Raw genomic sequence first — 19,507 nt, forward strand, 5'->3', positions numbered from 1 at the left:
TTAAGATTTTTTTTTAAAATATTTATTTATACAGTTCAATATAACTTATTTATATTTAAATTAATAGATTCAATGTCTTATATTTTGGTGTTGGAATATGCAAATGAAGGAAATTTAAGAGATTATTTGAGAAATAATTTTGCTTCTTTGGAATGGAATCATAAAATTCAAATGGCATTGGATATTACTAATGGATTGAAATTTCTACATTCCAAAGAAATAATCCATAGAGACTTGGTAAAGGAGTATTAATTTTATAGTATTTTGTTTGTGATTTTGTTTTGATGATAATTTTAATAAATACTTGTTTAATCATTTTATAGCACTCAAAAAATATATTAGTGAATAATGGAAAATTGTTAATTGCAGACTTTGGATTATCTAAAAAGTTAGCAGAAATTACAACTTAGTTCAATGGGTAATAAAATGGGGATGTACGAATATATTGAACCACAATGTATTAAAAATATCAAGTATAAAAAAGATAAGAAGTCTGATATCTATAGTTTAGGTGTTTTATTATGGGAAATTTCAAGTGGGAGTCTTCCTTTTCACGATTATCGAAGTAATCGAAATATATTAGCTATTCACATCAGTTATAACAATCTTAGAGAAGAACCAATTAAGGGTACACCCCTAAAATATCAACAACTTTATCAAAAATGTTGGGATGATGAACCAAAATTAAGACCCGATATTGAAGAAGTATATAAAATTTTAAATAAAGGTACACAATAATATAAAGCTAATTAAAAAATAAATGCAAATACTACAGGTTTACCTCCCTTATTTTGATAAGTTTTGACAATAAACTTCAAAAAATTAACGAAATTCTATTCTTTAAAATACCATTTCCATTATAAGATCACTCATATCCATATCCACAATCATATACTCCGTACCTATAAGATACTCATATCCACAATTACTCATTTCCACAATACTTCCAACATATGCATTATTCTACGAAGCATGCCGGAAAATTTTTTAATTACAGGCATTTTGAGTCGAAGTCGGTTAATATTTTTCAATAACGTTTTCTTCGTTTATTTTTAATTTGTTTTATTCTTTTTTTTCACTTAGTGTATTTTATTTCATTTGTTTCAATTATTTTTCATTATTATCGGTATATTTCAATAATTTTTCCGTTAAAATTTCGTTGTCTTTCTTGTTTTTTTTAAGACTATTATCACCAGAATTTTGGTTTTAAGATTTGAATGATACAAAGCCATAGTTCATGATTTTAAATTAAAATTTGTATTAGGAGCTCTTTAAGTTGGTAATTATTGGAGGGGCAGCGTTGCACAATTATATTTAAATCTGATATATTGATAATAGAACCGAAACTTGAATGTTTCCTATCTACAAGTTTACTTAAGATGGATGAAATAATTGATAATTTTTTTTTCGATAGGAACCATAATTTTATTTTACTTTTTTAATAGAATCTGTTTAACTTTTTTTTTTGTTTTTTGAGATAATTTTTTTAACAGGATGCATTTGATGGTTTTTTTTTTTTGATAAATGAAGGTCCATATGTCTATATGAAAAAAAAATGGTCATCACTACATATCTTTAAAACGCTTATTCTTATTCCTCTATGCTTAAATAATATCCTGATTAAATCAAAAAAAAATAATGAATCAACCGAAATTTTTGGCCATAAATGTAGCTTTAATTAATTAAAATGAAATATTGAATATTCTACTTTTATAAAAGAATAGAAGATGGTAATTTTTCAAAATATACAAGAAGAGAAAGAGATAAATTAAAAATGGAAATTGATTTCCAATTTATTTGAATTTTTCTAATAAAAACCGAGACGAAATTTTTTTCTTGCAAAAAGAGAAATTGAAAAAATAGGAAACGATTTCCATCTGTAAAGTTTTATTCAATTTTACGAGTTTACGAAAATTTCCAAAAATTACGTCCGTAACGTACTTTTCCAGTACTTGTCCTATATATACTATATATATTATAAAGCTAGTACAGTACGGTTGGTTTTTTATATTAAACGGACCAAATAACTACTATAATTAAATGAACATTGATATACATGAGCAATTTCAGGTACAAGTGGGATCATCTATTAATATTATTGGTTTATATTGATAAAAATCAGCAAAATTAGTCAAGAAAAATGACGAATATGATAATAGTGTAATAGCATACCTGGGTTTGGATCGGTCATCATTGAACAAAGTAACAATAGTACTTGAATAGTAAAAGATTGATTAAACTCTTTTACATAAAAAGAATTGCAGCAATCATGTAGAAGATTTATCTTTTGAAATAGTAAGCACTGGTAATCATTGATCTCTTATAATATCCAGGCTTATACTTCAATTATTGATGATATTTGGATGATATATTCTTGTTGTAAAGCTAACTTAGTATGAACATCAAATATTAAAATATGCAGTTTAAATATACAAAATTGTATAAAAAAATACACCCTTGGTTGCTTAAACGGATAATCTTTAGGAAACAAATAGCAAAGAAAAACACACCGCCGAGTATCTAATCAAAGTTGCAGAAACAGAGTTGAGTGAATCTTTTATATATTTGTATGAATTTTAATATAAACTAACAAAAAGTAGGGTCCGTGATTATCGCTTGCCAATAAAAAAGATCATCTCCAATAGGACCAGCACTACAAGATGACGGTGGCCACGTCCTAAATCGTGCAATTCATAGTAGGAGAAATGTAAAGAATAAAAAAGGACGATATATTAGTAATTAATTTGTCAAAAGTCTCAGCTGAGAAATTTGTAGTAAAAAAAAAATAAATGAAACAATAAACGTACTTTATTAATTATCTCGTTCTTCAGAATGAAAAAAAAATAAAAAATGAAGTTATCGTTAAAAGCTTTTTTACGCAAAAATACTTTATTTGTATCACGAGTAACATTTTAAAATTAATCCTAAAAGAGAAGTTAGAATTTTACTGATTTTTAATTTTACGTTTTGAAATTCTAATTTTTTTATCGATAATATCCCATTTTACAACGTATATTTTATCATTGATCCATCAAATAAGGAAATGTAATCATATGGATTTTGACCTTTTATAGTTAGCATCATTTACTTTCTATTTTATGAATTATTTATCGTCTTTGATACTGCGCTACATTTTTGATAAAATGACATACTGATGATTAATAGACATCATACATACTAGCACTGCACAAGATATCCCCCTTTTTAAGGATACCCACTTAAATTCAGTTGATTAGTCATTGCATTCCATCTTGGATACTCGCTTAGGATTAATTCACGTAACAAATATATGAAATTAATAATTAACAAATTTATAATAATTTCACAAATATAAAATATATACTGTGTTTAACCTTTCATTAGACTTCTAATTTGTTTGAATCGTTGGTTGGAAGTTAACTTTGTGCTGAGCTCAATGTATAATTAATATAGTGTATACATTGTATTATATATTAAGTGATTAGTCGTTATTCTCATTTCTAATAATATTCTGTAAAATAGGTTTCTATCGGGAAAATACACTGTATGAAAGAAACACTTCCTGATCCAAAATCATAATATCGTAACAAAAATATTTTTTTAAGTTTAATAAGGGACTGTACGACCCAAAAATCCTGACACCCATAATATCGACCATGATGATCTAAAATCTGACAATCAAAATCCTGACTGAGATTCATCAGATGAATTTGAGATTAGTTATTTTTTTAATTCAATTATTTCTAATTTTAGAAGATAAGGAATAAGTTTAGTAACCTAGTAATATATTGTGATCATCCTTTTAACTAAGATAAAAAATTTTTTCTTTTAATTTTTCAATAATAATATAATAACGTTAGTTAATTTGCATTATTATTAATAAAATTTGCAAACAATTTACATTGGTATTAACAAAATTCACAATAAATTAACCTGTTACTGCGTCACTGCATTTTTAAAGTTATATGCTTAATTGGAAATTTATATAATTTTTTACTTTAATTTTGACTGTCAAGATTTTTTAACTGTCAGAATTTGTGACTATCGGGATTTTATTTCAATGGGGTTTGGGTTTGTCAGAATTTTGATGATTTTATGGTTGTATGATTTTGTGGTAGATTATTCTTCTAAATACAATTATAGCTAAAAAACAACACGTAAATTTTTTATTTTTAAATATCAATTAAAACTTAAAAGAATTAAAAGGATTATTTAATAAATGATAAAATGATAAAACAAGATTTATTGCCTGGCCCAAAATTTATATACTCATTAATCAAACTAAATTTACATGACTTCATAAGTTGTGTACAAAACTTTTATGAATAATGTACGCTCTGCACGTGTTAAAATAATTGGTAAGACGAAAAGGAGTGGTGTCGAGTTAACCAAAGCGTATATTATGGTGATAAATTGATATTGAGTATGATTTAGATAACAAAACTATACTCAACTGTATAGTGTATATTATCGAACGAAAAAAGTATCATATTTATATTTTTTTATTTATAATTTTATACTCAACTGCCATATTAAGTTAAAATTGAAAAGTATAAACAGAAAAATTTATTATTGGTTTTCCATAGCGACATAATAGAAAATAATAAATATAGTAAAATAATAAATATATGATAATTTAAAGTGTAAGTTCACCTATTAATGCATGGAATTCTATTGCGTCATAAATAGGTCCAAGTAATTGATCATTGAGTTCATCGAAAGAAGCATAATTACTATATAAAAGACCCAAATTCAAATTTGGATCATATTGTGTTATAAGAGGACCTCCGCTTGCACCCTCTCCTAAATTTAAGTCACGTACGGTATAATAATCATTTGACAATATTGTTTGTCCTTGCCACATACAAAGAGTCTGTCCATTATTTGGACAATTTGGAAGATTACCTCCATTCGGATAACCTTGAATAGTTGTTGGAACATTGGTTCCTAGTTGGAATGCCCAACCGAGAGCTCCCGTATAATATTTTAATGGAAGATTTTCCATGTTGAAATTAAATAACACCATGCCCCAATCAAATTCATTATCATCATTATTAAGAAATTCAGGTGTTATTGCCATCTTGGCGATAGGAACTTTACCAAGTGGACCAGGTTGTCCATTGTCATATCCAGGAGAAAACATTACATTTTGAAAATATGCTTGAGCAGTATGATTATAAAGACAATGCGCTGCAGTAGCTCCAATATTTCCATCATCAGTATTAATTACACTAGCGGTACAAGTAAAATCTTCACCATTCAAGCTCATAAATAACATTCCAACGGGAAAATTTTTAGGTTGATCTACATTTGCTACCCCAGTTTTTGTATCATATTTTCTCTCAAAAGGTTGCATAGATTTCGCATCTTTAGAGGAGTCAGTTGTATTTTTTATAGGTTCGACACCACTTCTTGTTCTAAATCCAATATTTTTAGTGGTTAAAGGTTTAGCTTTTTTCATTTTTTCTGATGTCCAATAATTCTCATCATATTTAGGAATCGTCGGAAGTGAATAACTTGAATCGGTTTTGAAGATTAGCACAACCAATGCAGTTAAGAGATAAAATATAATTTTTTTGTTCATTTTTTTTTAATAAAAGTTAATTAGATAAAAAAATAAATATTGTAAATGAATAAATAAAATATATTGGAGGATTGGTTTTGAAAAGTGAAGATAATTTTTTAATTTTTTGGGGCTTTTTTATCTTAAAAAATATTTGACGATCATCTTTGAAAAGATTCATTCTATTTATGAAATGTTCATATTAAATCGTCCGGATTATAATTAAAAATAACAATGTAATAGCGGAATGGCTTGTATTAATAAATTTTGTTTGTTTTGTTTTTTTTTTTAACTTTTGCACTGATTAAAATTAGTACGAGTACATATGTAATATTTATATAGTCTAAGTAAATTAGTAGCTTATTATTCAGTTCTTTTCATTATAGAATACTTACTAACGCTTTTAAGATTCTTCTTAAAATGAATCGTTGTATCACGTGATGTAGTACCGTCGGGATTCGGTATTATGAAATTCTAATTAAAGCGATGATCTACAAATGACCGATTTACAGTATATCGATTGCTTCCTGCTTGACATAAATAAATAAAAAATAAAATAAGATCTACAAATGATCGAAATTATATTACCATATTGATAAAAATACAACTTTAAAAATTTCATTTAAAGATAATCCTCCGGAAATAATTCATAAATGCTTATACAAAATACATTACTAATAAAGAAGTAAACTTTTTCGTTAGCATTATAAGAAAAAACCAATCAAAATTTCATTAACCGGAACTGGATTAGCCACACAAATCTCTCTGATTGACCATTGGAACTTACAGAATAAATGAAATATAGGTGTAAAGAGCCAGGCACATGTGACTCGCTGATGAATAATTTAAAGTCCTAATCTGTAAAAACAGTCGATCCGCTTTTTATATTCCGTAAAAGGCCCATATTTCTAGAATTAATAACCTTATATTACAGAATTTATCGAATTATTTACATTTCCGTGAATGAATCCGTGAAAGACTTATTCGTATGGAGTTTTTACAGAAATAACGGATAAAATTTTTTATAGGGCTAAGCTTTATCCAGATATATATATATATATATATACATCTATATCGGGAAAATGAGGGCTATTGTAGATTTGTCAGAAAGAATAATTGCGCGGTAGTGCGTCAAATTTCCCTTCCCTTAAAGCATAGCTTCCGCAGGAGAAAAGCCATCTATTTTAGAAAAAATTTTCTGAAATTGATCACCCGAAAAAATTTATTTATGAGGGAGTTAATAATAATCCTCTGTCGCACTAAGTGTCACCCATAATCACCTTCATACTAATTTTTAAAAATTGCAAGTGATTAGCTGAGTTTATAAATGACCGGGAATCTTCGTTTACTTATTTCCCGATCTCATATTGATAGCCGGGAAATTACTAATTTTAGTTTAAAATAGTTATGTTTAAAATAGTTAATGTTTAATGAGTGACACGCTCCATGGGATTATCATTTATTTGGGAATAATGGGTTTTTTCCCGAAAGATCTCATTAAGTATATATGATGTAAAGTCATACTCCGCGCGAAATTGTGCCTGTACAACATTTAATGAAATATTTTATTTATTTATTTTATTTAATAAATAAGAGCTCCGAACGGGTCGGGTCGGGTTATTGACTTGTCCCGATCAGATAAACTTTTACAGAAACTTTAAAATCGAAACTATATCGTAACTATATCAAAACTTTATCATAGAACTTATCGTAAAGATTTAATACCATATTGTGACCAAATCTTGATTATAAGTTTACGCGGATCATATGTACAAAGTTGATGCATATTAAGGAAATCGTCACCGGATTAACCAGCTTGTGCAAAAATAGTATTGAAATCGAAAACATATAGTAAATGTATATTTAAACTATATTAAATGTATGTTTAAGTTATGGTAAACAAATATTAAAGTTGCAGTAAAGCTATAGTTTATTTATTTTAAAGTTTGATGTACTATAAACTTTATTTAGAAATATTAAATTGTTCTATCCTAAATCTAATCATACAAATTATTCTAATCTATAAATAAACCTAAAAACATAGATATAAATTTTCCTATAATGTTAAATGTACTTTTAACTCTATTAATAACATTTTTTTCAAAATTTCTGAAACTTACTAGAATTCTGTATTCCTATATTGGGAGCCATTCTTCTAAAAAAATAAATAAATAAATAAATAAATAAATAAAGGTTATTATGTATTAAAATATTTTTTAAAAAAAGAGTCTTTGAAAGTATTCTGAAACATACCTCCGGGGTTCTGGTAACTAGTGCTCCTAACGGGTCAAGTCAGGTCGGGTTTTAAAGATATACCCGATCTGACCAAAGTGAAAAGGTCTTGACTCTAAACCCGACCCGAATATAGTTTGACCGGATATCCCAGAATTTTCAAAGGAAAAAAAATGAGCGACCACCATTTTTTCGGCATTATAATGAAACCTTAATGAAATTTTAATAGATTTAATAGATTTGTAATATTGTGAAGCTTTGTTGTCATTCATTTATTATAATTAATTAGTATTTGTTCAATAACTTGGGTCAACCAGGTCGGGTCATGCGGGTCACCGGGTCATAAAAATTATTGAACCTGACCTGAGCTTTTAAGTCGGGTTGGGTCACATGACCTGGGTCGACCCGTTCCGTTAGAAGCACTACTGGTAACAAAAATGGGGCTGGTGTCTTATGAAAGATGAACAAAATGTTATTAAAACATCTTTCTAAATTTAGTTTCGAAATTATTTTAAAACTCACATTTATCCTTCATAATTCCATCGTGAAGTTCTAAGATCTTCACTTCTCACTCTTTTATTAATTTTTTTGCTGTATTTTGGCGTAACAAAGTGATTTCCGACATTGTACAAGTATCCGGTAGGTATAGCGAAAAAATTTCGATATATTAAAAATCTATTATACTGAATTTTAAAAAATTTTTCATGCTAATAAAACTAATATACACTATATTTTAATTTTTTCATCTTAATTTTGGCCAGAATTATATAAATCTTAAATTCTGGCTGAAGTTATATATTACTTATATACTCAATAAAAAATATTTTATATTCATTTTCATGACCTCTGACTTAAAACTAAGATTTACCGCATCACGTTACTTAAATTTTATTGGTCTATTATCACGTGATCCGGTTTATCGAATCATTTTTACTATGGCTGGTGAGGACCCCGGATAATTATAATAGAGGTCACATCCGCAGTACTAATTAAAAATTCAATGAAATATACATAATTTTTGCCGTTTTGATATACATTTTTATCATATGACCTTTATACGTATTGAAAATATCCTTTTTTATCATATGACTTTAATAATAATTTTTTTTTTTACAGAAAATACTATATTTCATATTAAATTTATTCGGCATTATCATTAATTGACTTTGTAGCAATAATCAATTGTAATTTATCTATAACTGAATTAAAAAAATTATAGATTGCCATTTCTTTTTTTCCTACAATTAAAAATTCCATATTTTCAGTAAAATTTTCGCAATTTCCTAAATAATAAATGATCAAATGACTAGGAATATGTGAAAACAAAACATATTTTGGTTCATCTATTGGAAAACATCCAAAAATATTTGGAATCTGTTCTATATAAACACGTACTGAAATATAAGAAAGTGAATCAATACAGCTAGTACTATCAACATAAGAATGATAATTTGTTAATTTATGATACATAGCCAAAAATTGAACAAGGCAAATTTTTGATCCCAAAAGTGCAAATGCGTAACCACCATGATTGGCGGGATTTTCCAAAGTAATATTTGCAACGCTAATGCTTGGCAAAGCTAAATAAATTATAAATTATAAATTATAAATTAATATAAATTTGCAAACAATAACCAAGAATTTTACCTGGGGCATTTTGATATCTTTTCAATACTTCTAAACGTGTTCTATTTTGCTATCTTTTAGTTCTTAAATTTCCAGTTTTTGCGCCATCATTTTGAGCCAAAGCAACTATATTATTAATCTTATTAGGATTAAGGTTTAAAGCTGAATCATGTGCCACGTAAATCCTTTCCATTCTTTGATTTGAATAAGCTTCATGTTTACGACGTTGTGAAATTAAATATGAAATATCCAATTCTCCTGATGATAAAACACCCGTTTGAAATATATCACTACTCTTTTGAATAATTTTTTTATCTGATTGACCATATATATAATCTATTTGACTTTGTTCTAAATCATCAGTTTTTTCTAAATTGAAAATATTGTATGTGCTAACCAACTCTGCGGCCTTGCTAATTTCATTTAACTCACAATCAGCTTTATTAATTTCTTCCAATCCATCATCATCTTGATTTAAATCATCATCTTGACTTAAATCATCATGATCTTGATTCAAATCATCATCTAGTAAATCACTTTCACAAGCTAATACATGTGTATTAAAAGTACTATCATAAAAAAGATTTTTATACCTGATAAATTCAAGAACTTTGGCAAAAGCTATTGCTTGCTCATGAGCTTCATGAATAATCAAATGTATTTCATCATCTGTAGGATATATTGTTAAATGAATATTATCAGCAATAGTATCTTCGTAATAATTTGTTATATAACCTAATATAAACAAATAAATTAATAATAAGCATAATTAGAAATATAAAAAACTAATTTTATTTTCACCTTCAGCTGAAGTTTTTTCAGCATTTATCTTTGCTAATGATGCATTAGTATGAGTTCGAAACATATGCATAATTTTTGGAATACTTTGTACTAAATCTCCAAAAGTAAAATCATTACGAAATTGCCGACTCAGCCCAAAAAAATGTTCACATGGTTCAGATCCATGAATCCATGTACATAGTGGAACTGACGGATAATAATCCCGATATGCTAATATTAATAAAATCTAAAACAATTTTGCATTAATATATTAAATATTATGTAACAAATATTATTAATAATAATACTTACTAATGATTCTGCCAAACTGATAAATATTTTAAAAGTTTGGGGAGCAAGAAAATTTTTTTTTATATCTATAATATTTGGATAAATTTTTTGAATGTGTTCAATATGATTTTTCCACATATGAAGAAAAAAATAAGCTAACATCGCCATTCGTAATCTTTCATTATGTGAAATTGTACGACTTTGATATGCATCAATCAATTCACCTAAAAAAGTAAATTTCGATTAAAATTATAAACAATTATATATAAATAAATAATATATTTACCAATTATAAAAAGATAAATAAATAAACCATCTTTACTATGATCTTGTGATTTATTTTGATTATACACTTGTTTTAAGAATGATGAACAAAAAATCTGGTATGCAGCACCGTCATCTTGACGATCTGCATTTTCTACATCACGCTTGTATAATACACTATCAGGCATTTTACTAAGCATAAGTATTTGATCATATCTTGCAGTTCCAGTTCCTAATGTAAGTAATCGAGCACCAGAGAATAATGCATTTCTACCACTTTTTTTCCCATGTTTGGAATCTTGAATGCGAATTATTGGGCCAATATTAGGAAAAACTGGACACATAAACTTAATATTATATAGCTTATCTTCGAAAATAATTTTTTCTGTAGTTAATGTATTAATTAGCATTGATTGCGAATTAAATTCATTTGCTGCTCCATCTGATCCAAAAGAAATAATATTAATTTTCAATTGTGCTGCATATTCTAGAATTTTTTGATGATATGTAAGAATGTCTGCAGCTTTTTCTTTATTGTTATTTGGAATTAAACCAATAACTATTGGTGGGATTTTGGGTAAAGGAATCTAAAATAAAAAAATAGAAATCAATGTTTTATTTAACTTAAAATATAATTGAAAAAAATATTAATAATAAATACTTGGAGCAAATAAACTCGAACTTGTTTTGCTATAGCATTTTTGACCTTTATTTTATCAATAATTGCAATGATTTCTTTATAATTTGATGCTTTTGTTTCTGAAGTTGATAAAGTTGATCCAATAACACAGCCTAAAGTTGCTGAATAACTAAGACGTTCTTTTAATTTAGTGTTATCTGTCATAGCAGCAACTGGGCCATTGTAATTTAATGAATCGGCAAATCTTTTAAATCGCACCATATTCTCATAACAAAGTTCTGTATTAATAATTGCATCGTCTGATTGTGCATGATGTAATCTTATATAAAACATTGTTAGATGATAATACAGAATAAAATTGTATTATATTTGCAAAAATAAGCACAATTACCTAATATTACGAAGTATACGTCCAGCTAAATTTTGCTTAAACAGTTCATATCCTCTTGTTCCCAATGATGCCAAAATAGTTGTAAAATTTGCAAAGTTTTCGGTATATTGCAAATTTTGATTTCCTTTATTATTTTGTTCACGATTAGCTATTTCCAGCATAACTTTACAAAGTCCTTCAAAAACTTTTTTATTTTTGAATACTCCTTGCCGTCCTTTTTCTGCTAATATTGGCCAAAATGAGTCTTGCTTTGAATCTACTGAATAATAAAGTTCATTCAGATTAGAGTCATTTAAGTATTTGAAGATCGGATTTTTTTTAATTATAAATTTTGGTGTAAATTTTCGATTCTCTATTTTTGGAATTGGCCGTTCAATTGCATTCTAATAATATAATATGTAATGTAATTAATATAAAATTAAATTTAATAATTTTCATTATTTATAATTTTAATAAATACCATTAAAATTTTGTTACTATTTAACTTCATATATTTTTTACAAATTCTTCCTTTGTTTGTTGTTGTAATTTTACATTTTACACTTCGAATACAATTAGAATTAAAATCGTTGCGCCATTTTGCCCTTGCAACTAACTCATTCTCTAATTTGATTTTTTCATTATTTGTCAACCTTTTCCAACTAAAATTTTTGTCAAATTTTATTGGAAATAATTCTTTTGCCAATACTTCAACACGTGGTGCACCACCATAATGTATAATTCCACCAATTCTTTGTAAATACTCTAAGTGCTTCTCGTCTCTCAATCCAATACATGAAATTTGGTGAGATTTTGTAGAATTTACAAAATAACTTGTAAGTGGACGTATTCCTTCTGTTAATAAACAGTTACTAGTTTTACTATGTTTTCTAAATTTCTTGAATTATAAGCTCGATGCAATCTGATTATCTTTCCACATTTACATTGAACTTCATTGCGAGTAATAATCTTATTAACTTTCGGATGATTTTGTAATCTTTTATCCTAATTAATAAAAAAAAATTGAATAATTATTAGCATCATAAATTAACTATGAATAGATTAATTATCTTGAATTCTGATACTTACTTTAATATGATCAAGTTTCGTTATTCGCTTTTGACTATTTCGCGTTTGCTTTTTCCTAACATTTTTTTCATTATTAGTAGTATACGATGATGATGATGATGATTCACCATCATTATCATCAACATTTGAGTTAAATTCCACTATATCAGAACCATCACTCATACATTTTTCTGATTCAAGAATATTGAAAGGTATATTTTCATTTTCATCAGATTGAACATCACGCATTTCAATATCAATATTTTGATCAGGTGAAGGTGGTGAATTTCTTTTGAAGAACAAAATGATCTGTTTGTGGTAAAGGATCATTAATATTCCACTTTCCACTTGATGGTGTCCACATTATCATAATAGGTTCATCATAAGCTTTAATTCGTGGTTCAATTAATTTATTATACAATGAACTAATTAGTTGAGAAACAGTTGGAGGATATATTGACATTATCGGTCTTTAAATTACTGATGCTAAGCCATATAATCCGATAATTGAACAAAACTGATGTGGCTTAGATATATAAGCAATTTCACCAATATATTCTCTTTCTTTATTATATGTAGTCAGCATATCTGAATTTTTGGCTGAATTTAAAGCTATATCAGAAAAATAATAATCTTGTTCAAAAATTTTTTGACTAAGATAAAAATTTGAAAATTTCATCAATTCTACAACCATAGCTAGTCTAAATTGTAATGCTAACATTTGGTTTGCATTAAAAATTAGAGATATAGAATTTAATAAACAATCTCCATTAGAAAATACAGCTGCAGAAGTTAAATGTGGATATTGCAAATGGAGGATTTTTTCAGCAGTATTATCAATATTGGTTAATGGAGGAAGAGTTTTCGTGAGGAGTGTCAAAAGTAATAGAAAAGATACCGGATATATTAATAGTTGAAACATAATCTTGAACAGAATGAATATTAGGAGGTGGAGTTGTAGAGAGAAATTTATTAATGTTTAAAAGTTGTTCAAGATTTTTACTATTCATTTTGTGTTGATATTGATATATAATAACGTAAAAGATAAAGTTATGACGCGTATGTGTCTTAACATTTTAAAAGTAATAAATGGTAAACCATATTGAATTCCTGGTAAGTTTATCATGGATAATATAAAGTAAATTTGATAAATTTATTACATTGCGGTAAATTTATCACAAAGTAAAAGATGGATTTTTCTCGTTTGCTATTTATATAATTATATTGAAAATTGATGTAACACTGCATATGATAATCCTAAAATATACGCTTTTATTAGAAAAATTACATGTGACCTTAAAATTTTGTCTAAAATTATATACTTTTTTTACTGTGACCTAATTTGGTGGTACTCTATTTTGGCATGTAACATTTTCTTAAAATACCCGTTTTTTCATATGACCTTTCCATTAAAAACGCAAAATTATATACTTTTTTTGCATATGACCTTTATTATAATTATCCGGGGTCCTGGCTGGTGTAATAGGACCCCGAACAATACATGAAAAGGTAACAATAGAGAGTTTGCGTAGAATGAGCCCAAAAGTATGTAGATCATTTCCTTTTTTGGATAATTCTGACCAGCATTACATAGTGCCGGCCCTGAAGAGATGCATAGAGCTATTAGTAAATTTGTGCCGATCTCTTGTTACCTATTTATATATTGCTCGGGGATCTGGTGTAATGCCCATAACTTACCTAGTAACTTTATTAATTGTGGGGCGCAGTATTATATTTAATATTAGTGTATAAATTTTTAGTTTAAAAAATAGTACTACTACTAACCATGTGAACATAGGGTATTTATTTATTTATTTTATGTGAAGTTGGATAGACAATTAAACAGAACATATGCCCTCGAAAGGGATTTTATCCTACTTCTTGCTATCATCCATTAACAAAACGGACCCAAACTTCTAATTAAATGAGGAATCTAGTCTAATCCTATGCTACTACCAATAAAGGAACAGTATCCGACAATCAAAAAAATAAAAAAATTAAAATTTCGATCCATATTTTTCTTTCGGCAAAAGCCGCGACCTGTAAATACTGTCAGAGGTAGAATGGTTCACACTATTCTAATTGTAAAGAAAAAACCTAATACATAAAGTATTGGAAGAAATAGAAAAATCTATATAAAAATGATTCCAAAAGTACAAATAAAAAAAAATAAACTAAAAATCAAAATGAAATCGAATTCTTAATTAGTATTAATACTAAACGACGGTCCCGCCTGCTCAGAATCGAGAGCTAAAGGTGAATCTAGATGGGAACGTTGTAAACGGTCAAATATCAAGCATGAAAAGATGATAAAATTCAACTACCAAACGTAATTGCCAAATGTTAAGAACGAACAAATTAATTATGGATTGGCGTAGATGGATAAATAATTAGCCGAAAAGGATAAACATTTAGGAGGAGTAATGGGAATCCCATAATTTTTATGAACTCAATATTTTAGTAATATATAAACTAAGCGATATCTATAATGTTGATAAACATTTAGGAAGAGTAATGATTTACATGATGTAATATTTATCAAATGATTGACAAAGAACCAATAGGAAAAATAGAGTCGATCATTTGCGGCTTAGCGATCTTTAACAATAAGAACGATAAGAAAGAATAATTATAAGCCACAGAAGATAAATTATAAGCAAAACACATAAAGTGGATTAAAAGAACATATAAAATAATGTCGGAAAGATTAAAGAACACGAAATAATATAAAAGATAATATGAAGAGATAGTATAAAGATGGAATACAAAAGATAACATATTAAAAAAGAACATATATAAAAAGATAACACAGCCACAAAAGATGGATTATATCTTTACGACATAATATTTGAAAGATTATTTTAAAGAAAAGATAGCACAGCCATAAAAGATGGGTTATAAATTATTTCTTTACGATGTAATATTCGAATAATAGAAAAGATAATATATAAAATAATATATAAGATAGCATATTAAAAGATAGCGTATTTAGAATATAAATAGTATATTAAAAAGATAGTTCAAAGATAATATGTAAAAGAACATAAAAGAAGTATATTAGAAAGATAGTTCAACGATAATATGTAAAGAATATAAAAGATAGTATATAGATAGAATAGAAAGTAGCATAAAAATTGTATATATAGAAAGCGGAATTCAAAGTAATTCCACAGTTCTCATCCACAGAACTCAATAAAAATATAAGTTTTATTTTTAATTATTTGTTAGTGAAGTTTAATGTTAATTAAAGGTAATAGGTTCGCCCTAAACTTTAATTAATGTTTGCTTAATTAATTTTAATTGAATAAATGGAAATTTTAAGGTGAATTAAATATACACTTTTGGAAGGTAATAATTCGTAGCGAGAGCTATCGAAGTTTGAAATTAAAGGTAAAAGCGGATATAATTTGGGGAAAATTTAGAGAAGTTAAATTTTATTTTATTTCATTCGACGTTTTATATTACTAACGTTATTTATTTTGTGAACCAAGAATGTTGTCGTTATATGTTGTATATGTTGTTGTATGTCGTTGTTAATCATGTTGTTAATTAATTGCTCGCTCGTTTAATTGTTCGTTCGTTCGTTTGTTTGTTCGCTCATTCGTTCGTTCGACCATGAGAATGCCCGTTCGATGTGGCAACCTTGTAAATTGATGACAGGGGGAATTGGGGGGATCTCATATGGTGCATGCTCCGAGAAAGGAAATGATCATCATCACATGATTATTATTATAATGAATATGAAAATTTAATTTCGTTAGTAAGTCACTGATAGGTATTATTGATCAATATTTTATTTTAGAATTTATTTTTAGATTTCAGGTTTTGACGAGTTCAGGAGGGACCAATAAATCAATAAGGATTTAATTGAGTTAAAAACTTGAAAAGGTGAAAGATTGAAGTTTAAAGTTGTGCAAGTAATCACTTAATCGATAGAAAGCACAAGAATATTTCTTTCGGGAATAAAGTACCTGAGAAATTTCATAAGGAGATGTGGAAGTGAAAGATGAATTTTGGAATAAAGATTAATAATGGGAGAACACCAATGCATTATCTGGGGTTCATCTGTGTGGTATGGGTTACCTCTGAGTTTGAATTTTGGATAAATGCTCGAGATTGGAAAATTTTTATTCTTCGACATTAAAGATTATAACGTATGGGTTACGTCAAATCTGGATACCCAGCTCAATAATGCGCAAATTGCTTTGGGGACGGGGAATGAAAGTTGTAAAGACACCTACTATCAAGAAACATTGAATGGATAAAATGGGACAAACCTGTAAACTATCATGTTTTTACCCAATGGGAAAAAGATAGAGATAAGCCCAGTATAGGTCCACCAATTTGAGGAAAGATAAGTTGGTTTAGATGAGTTTTATGGATAGCTGATGACTTTTAAAACTGGATTTTGGAAGGTTAGATTCACCCGTTAAGAGACAAGTCGGCCAACGAAGAAGGAAAAATGGATACGTTGTATTGTTACAGGTCCTAGGCTACATTTCAGATGAAGGTTCCTGGTGTAGTGTCCTAGTTCACGCTCTCATTACAATGTTCCGTTAAAAGAAGATAAAATAGGAGGATATTTACACATTAACGAGCCGTATAATGAACATTACGTGCAGTATTTAATAATAGAGTAAAATCCGAAAAGAAGGACATTTATTTGAAAGAAGAACATTTATTTGAAAAGAAGGATATCTATTGGAAAAGAATGACATTTTGTGTATTATAGATTAATTTATATAATGTAGAATATATAGTAAGAAAGATTTATGTGGACGATGAGGAAGATTGAAGATTCACAAACTTTTAAAGTTATGAAAATTTTGGAGTTTGTGATATATGATATGTGAAATTATGAATCACGGTGATAGAAGATAAATTTTAGAATGTGACACGTGAAATTATGAATCACGGTGATAGGAGATAAATTTTAGAATGTGATATGTGAAATTATGGATATCGGTGACAAAAGATAAACTTTGTGGCGCAGTAAAAACCTCCACAGTCTGAGGAGATCGTGGACTTAGAATAATTTTTGAAATTTTGAGGCGCAGCAAAAATTAATAATAGAATATGGAGTAGTAAATATATAAAACTGAAAGATGGAATTTAAAGATTGAAAGGAGCAATCTATCTAAAGATAAAAGAATGTTTAGAAGATTGAAAATAGAAACATAGAAGATTGAAAATAGAAACGATGAGAGTGAAATATATATATAAAAGGAGGTGAGATTTTAGTTAAGATTCTGGATGAACGATTACAACGATGGAATGGTATGAAACTTGGAGGGTTGATTACGAGAACCACAAATTAAGACATGACGAAAATATCGGAAATGTAGATATAGACGAATTGAGAGGAGAAAATATAACATGTGAAATATGTTATCCAATAAGAGATACACCAGAAGTTTTTAAGAAATTTTGGAGAATATTACAAAAATTTGAATATACGATAAGGGATTATAATGCAGAAACTATAAGGGCGTTAATAAATTTATTAAGTATAGATAGTGAAGAAAGAAATAATTATACGAAAGGAAAAACTAGAGATGCATTAGATATAATAGTTGAATCGATAAGATACTTGAAACAACCAATATTGAGAGAGAAAGGACTAAAGATAATAATAATAGTGGTTGCGAGAGATTGTATAGAAAACGATAAAGAAGACGAAACAATGGACAGATTAATAGGGAATGAAGAATTAATAAGATATGGTTATATTTTGGAAGATTGGGATGTGAATATAAGATTTAGGGAATTTTATGAATGGCATAAAGTGGCTATATCAGAGTTTATAGAATGGAAAGATAGCGTTATTAGAAAATACAAAGATATATTGTATGAGGAAGCGGAATTAAAAGAAGATGAGTCAACGGAAAAGATAGAAGCGTTCAAACAAAAGATTAGATCAATGTTGAATACAATGTACGTAAAAGGTCGTGGTGGAGGAATCTCGAAAGTAGTAATTGAAAGAGTTTATGATAAGATTAGGGGGTTTGAGCAATTAAATATAGATGAAACAGATAGTGATGACACACCAAGAAGTTATACTATAACAGAAACAGACGATGGGGAGGAAGAAAATTTACCAATTAGTAAAAATGAAGAAATGTCAGATGAGGAATCTGACGAATCTATTGAATCTAATAATGTTGAAGAAACAGAAACAACAAAGGTATTCGAAGAAATAATTAGAATGGATTTGAAAAGAATGGGATATGATGTAGAAATAACGGAAATTGAAAGAATAAGAAAATTTGGAGTAACCGCAAAGATAATAACAACATATGAATTTATGAAGAAATATTTAACAATATGGAATCTTGAAGATGAAAAATTAGATGAACAAATATTACAATGGAGAGTTGAAAACACAAAAGAATGCGGAAGATGTGAAATTGAAAGATTAAAGAAAGAATTTGAAATTGGAAAAGAAACCTGCATAGAATGTGAAAAAGATATTGAAAAAGAAAATCCAACAGATGATGAAGATGAAATGGAAGAGGATATAAAAGGACCCAAAATTGGCTCAAGTAAAAAACCAAAAAGTAAAGAGAAAAATAAAAAATCAAAGGAAGTACCTATAATACCAATAACACCAGTACCACCAATAAAACCAAAGATAACAATGGCAGCATCAAGAGATGAACTCAGAGCAGATCTAAGAGCATTAATGAATACTATG

The 19,507-nt window shown here is 27.7% G+C and overlaps 5 protein-coding genes across 6 annotated transcripts; 1 reads left to right on the forward strand and 4 right to left on the reverse strand.

Moving 5' to 3' along the window:
- Positions 1-72: 72 nt before the first annotated feature.
- On the forward strand, positions 73-738 carry OCT59_028718 (uncharacterized protein; the record flags this gene model as incomplete). The annotated part of the gene is made up of 2 exons (XM_025331539.2): positions 73-237; positions 394-738. 2 exons carry the CDS (start codon positions 73-75, stop codon positions 736-738), a joined length of 510 nt encoding a protein of 169 aa, XP_025186283.2.
- A 3,877-nt stretch (positions 739-4,615) lies between these two features.
- Positions 4,616-5,563, reverse strand: OCT59_028719 (uncharacterized protein; the record flags this gene model as incomplete). The annotated part of the gene is made up of 1 exon (XM_066147500.1): positions 4,616-5,563. One exon carries the CDS (start codon positions 5,561-5,563, stop codon positions 4,616-4,618), a length of 948 nt encoding a protein of 315 aa, XP_065994205.1.
- Positions 5,564-8,914: 3,351 nt separating this feature from the next.
- OCT59_028720 (uncharacterized protein) lies at positions 8,915-9,244 on the reverse strand (the record flags this gene model as incomplete). The annotated part of the gene is made up of 1 exon (XM_066147501.1): positions 8,915-9,244. One exon carries the CDS (start codon positions 9,242-9,244, stop codon positions 8,915-8,917), a length of 330 nt encoding a protein of 109 aa, XP_065994206.1.
- Positions 9,245-9,470: 226 nt separating this feature from the next.
- On the reverse strand, positions 9,471-10,271 carry OCT59_028721 (uncharacterized protein; the record flags this gene model as incomplete). Of its 2 annotated transcripts, none has more annotated exons than XM_066147502.1 (2): positions 9,471-10,135; positions 10,202-10,271. In XM_066147502.1, 2 exons carry the CDS (start codon positions 10,269-10,271, stop codon positions 9,471-9,473), a joined length of 735 nt encoding a protein of 244 aa, XP_065994207.1. The 2 variants fall into 2 exon arrangements, with proteins under 2 accessions (XP_065994207.1, XP_065994208.1); XM_066147503.1 differs by lacking the exon at positions 10,202-10,271 and having other exon boundaries at positions 9,471-9,891; positions 9,954-9,976.
- Positions 10,272-12,190: 1,919 nt separating this feature from the next.
- OCT59_028722 (uncharacterized protein) lies at positions 12,191-13,735 on the reverse strand (the record flags this gene model as incomplete). The annotated part of the gene is made up of 4 exons (XM_066147504.1): positions 12,191-12,643; positions 12,724-12,750; positions 12,835-13,122; positions 13,295-13,735. 4 exons carry the CDS (start codon positions 13,733-13,735, stop codon positions 12,191-12,193), a joined length of 1,209 nt encoding a protein of 402 aa, XP_065994209.1.
- Between the last annotated feature and the right edge of the window lie 5,772 nt (positions 13,736-19,507).

The sequence above is a fragment of the Rhizophagus irregularis genome, chromosome 8 (genome assembly GCF_026210795.1).
Source record: "Rhizophagus irregularis chromosome 8, complete sequence".
Taxonomy (NCBI): Eukaryota; Fungi; Glomeromycota; class Glomeromycetes; order Glomerales; family Glomeraceae; genus Rhizophagus; species Rhizophagus irregularis.